Source organism: Macaca thibetana, chromosome 9, assembly GCF_024542745.1.
Source record: "Macaca thibetana thibetana isolate TM-01 chromosome 9, ASM2454274v1, whole genome shotgun sequence".
In the NCBI taxonomy this organism is placed as follows: Eukaryota; Metazoa; Chordata; class Mammalia; order Primates; family Cercopithecidae; genus Macaca; species Macaca thibetana.
The window spans coordinates 104,820,970-104,823,891 of NC_065586.1; the positions used below are offsets into that span (position 1 = coordinate 104,820,970).

The 2,922-nt window shown below is 37.2% G+C and overlaps 1 protein-coding gene across 1 annotated transcript; it reads left to right on the forward strand.

Moving 5' to 3' along the window:
* Window positions 1-287: 287 nt before the first annotated feature.
* LOC126962309 (ras-related protein Rab-1A-like) lies at window positions 288-2,589 on the forward strand. The gene is given in 1 exon segment (XM_050803156.1): window positions 288-2,589. A coding segment is annotated over 1 exon segment (618 nt). The 5' UTR covers window positions 288-332; the 3' UTR covers window positions 951-2,589.
* The last annotated feature ends 333 nt before the right edge of the window (window positions 2,590-2,922 follow it).

A 2,922-nucleotide genomic window follows, 5' to 3' on the forward strand; every position in this document is an offset into this window, starting at 1 on the left:
CATCATCAGAATTCTTGGATTTGCCCTGAAACTCATCTTCTCTTTTACTATCCTCCCCCAACACAACTAATCAATAATCAATATTAAATATCAAATAATCAGTCATTAAATCCTGTTGGTTGTACCACAGCACTGTCTCCTGAATTTAGACACGCCTCGCTTAGGCACTGTAATTTCCCTAAATCAGGTCCTCGTGGTCTCTTTCACTCTTACAGTAGTTTGCCCTCTCCTTCCTACTTCCTCCTTTAGTCCATCAAATCAGTTTAGAAAATGTTGTCTCGGGCGGCTGCGGCAGCAAGGGCGGTGGTGGCGGCGGCGACAGCTGCAGTGACATGTCCAGCATGAATCCCGAATATGATTATTTATTCAAGTTACTTCTGATTGGCGACTCTGGGGTTGGAAAGTCTTGCCTTCTTCTTAGGTTTGCAGATGATACATATACAGAAAGCTACATCAGCACAATTGGTGTGGATTTCAAAATAAGAACTATAGAGTTAGACGGGAAAACAATCAAGCTTCAAATATGGGACACAGCAGGCCAGGAAAGATTTTGAACAATCACCTCCAGTTATTACAGAGGAGCCCATGGCATCATAGTTGTGTATGATGTGACAGATCAGGAGTCCTTCAATAGTGTTAAACAGTGGCTGCAGGAAATAGATCGTTATGCCAGTGAAAATGTCAACAAATTGTTGGTAGGGAACAAATGTGATCTGACCACAAAGAAAGTAGTAGACTACACAACAGCAAAGGAATTTGCTGATTCCCTTGGAATTCCGTTTTTGGAAACCAGTGCTAAGAATGCAATGAATGTAGAACAGTCTTTCATGACGATGGCAGCTGAGATTAAAAAGCGAATGGGTCCCGGAGCAACAGCTGGTGGTGCTGAGAAGTCCAATGTTAAAATTCAGAGCACTCCAGTCAAGCAGTCAGGTGGAGGTTGCTGCTAAAATCTGCCTCCGTCCTTTTCTCACAGCAATGAATTTGCAATCTGAACCCAAGTGAAAAAACAAAATTGCCTGAATTGTACTGTATGTAGCTGCACTACAACAGATTCTTACCGTCTCCACAAAGGTCAGAGATTGTAAATGGTCAATACTGACTTTTTTTTTTATTCCCTTGACTCAAGACAGCTAACTTCATTTTCAGAACTGTTTTAAACCTTTGTGTGCTGGTTTATAAAATAATGTGTGTAATCCTTGTTGCTTTCCTGATACCAGACTGTTTCCCGTGGTTGGTTAGAATATATTTTGTTTTGATGTTTATATTGGCATATTTAGATGTCAGGTTTAGTCTTCTGAAGATGAAGTTCAGCCATTTTGTATCAAACAGCACAAGCAGTGTCTGTCACTTTCCATGCATAAAGTTTAGTGAGATGTTATATGTAAGATCTGATTTGCTAGTTCTTCCTTGTAGAGTTATAAATGGAAAGATTACACTATCTGATTAATAGTTTCTTCATACTCTGCATATAATTTGTGGCTGCAGAATATTGTAATTTGTTGCACACTATGTAACAAAACAACTGAAGATATGTTTAATAAATATTGTACTTATTGGAAGTAATATCAAACAGTATGGTGATAAGTATTGTTTTAATTCTTATGGTTAAAGGGAAATAGAGCCTTGCATTATATTCAACACAGCCATTTGTGTGTGCACAATGCAAACTAAGGTATTCTAGACCTATCTTAGAGCAGCATCCAGTATTTGCTTTCTAGATAATATGCCCAATAACATGACCTAGAGAGGCTTCTGTGCTGTGTAGGGATTTAACCAACTTCAGTGGTTCAGGGAGCTCAAACTATATGGAAAACAAGTTAGAATATATGCTATCTAGCCCATTATCTGTGATCCTTCTCTAAAACCATTTGAAATGGCTTCATTAATCAACATTTCACAAATGCATCTGTGGTAGAGGTAGAAAGCAGCACCTTTCCTAATTGGCAAATGATCAGACTAATGTGTGCTAATGTTTTTCTTCCATGCTTTCAGTCAGATTCAACTATTTTATCCTCCACAGTTGCTTAACTTGGTGTTGGAGGAGGGTTTAAGCATTAAAATAGGAAGCAGGAAATTTGATTTCTCTAATTTTAGAAATTATATCCCTAAAAATTAAAACATGAATACTGGGTGGTAATGATAATTGAGGGAAATGTATTTATTTTGGTGACATTTTGCATGTGTGAAGATTTTCTGAAATAGGACCTTCAAGATCCTAGGGGTCTTTTTTTGTTTTTTAATTGTGAGGAATAAAAAATCTGCCCACACTGGCATTTTAAGGTGACTGAGGTCAAAGGTTGTTTCCTTAGGTTGAAATAGCAGCCAAAACATTCTTCACACAGGGGCTTGGGATATGGCTGCTGGCAACATATTTTGTTGTGGGCTCCTTAATTTAATGATAAAATTTAAGCTAAACACAAGCCAAAAATTAATAGGTTTTTAAATTTTTATTTTTCACTAAACAGGCAATTGAAATACATGGTACAAAAATAAGTGGTAAGATAATTGTAAAATGAAATGGACAGAATAAATATTCAATTTTCCATCTATGAAAATTTCACAATAAAAATCATAGTTTACTTTGTATTAAAAAAAAAAAAAAAAGAAAATGTTGTCTCCAGATCTGTCTTTCTAAAAATAGCAACCCCTTAAACCTACAGGCTTCCTACACACATTATATTAGGCATACAAACTCAATTATCACATTTCCCCCACTGCCAGTGAAGCCTGTTCCTCTTCCCTATGACTGCTGTGTTTCCAATTGCTATGGTCTGAATGTTGGTGTCCCCCCAAAATTTATAAACTGGAACCTAACACCCAATTGGATGGTATTAGGAGGTGGGGCTTTTGAGAAGTTAATAATTTATGAGGGTCCCACCCTCATGAATGGGATTTAGTGCCCTTATAAAAGAGGCTTGA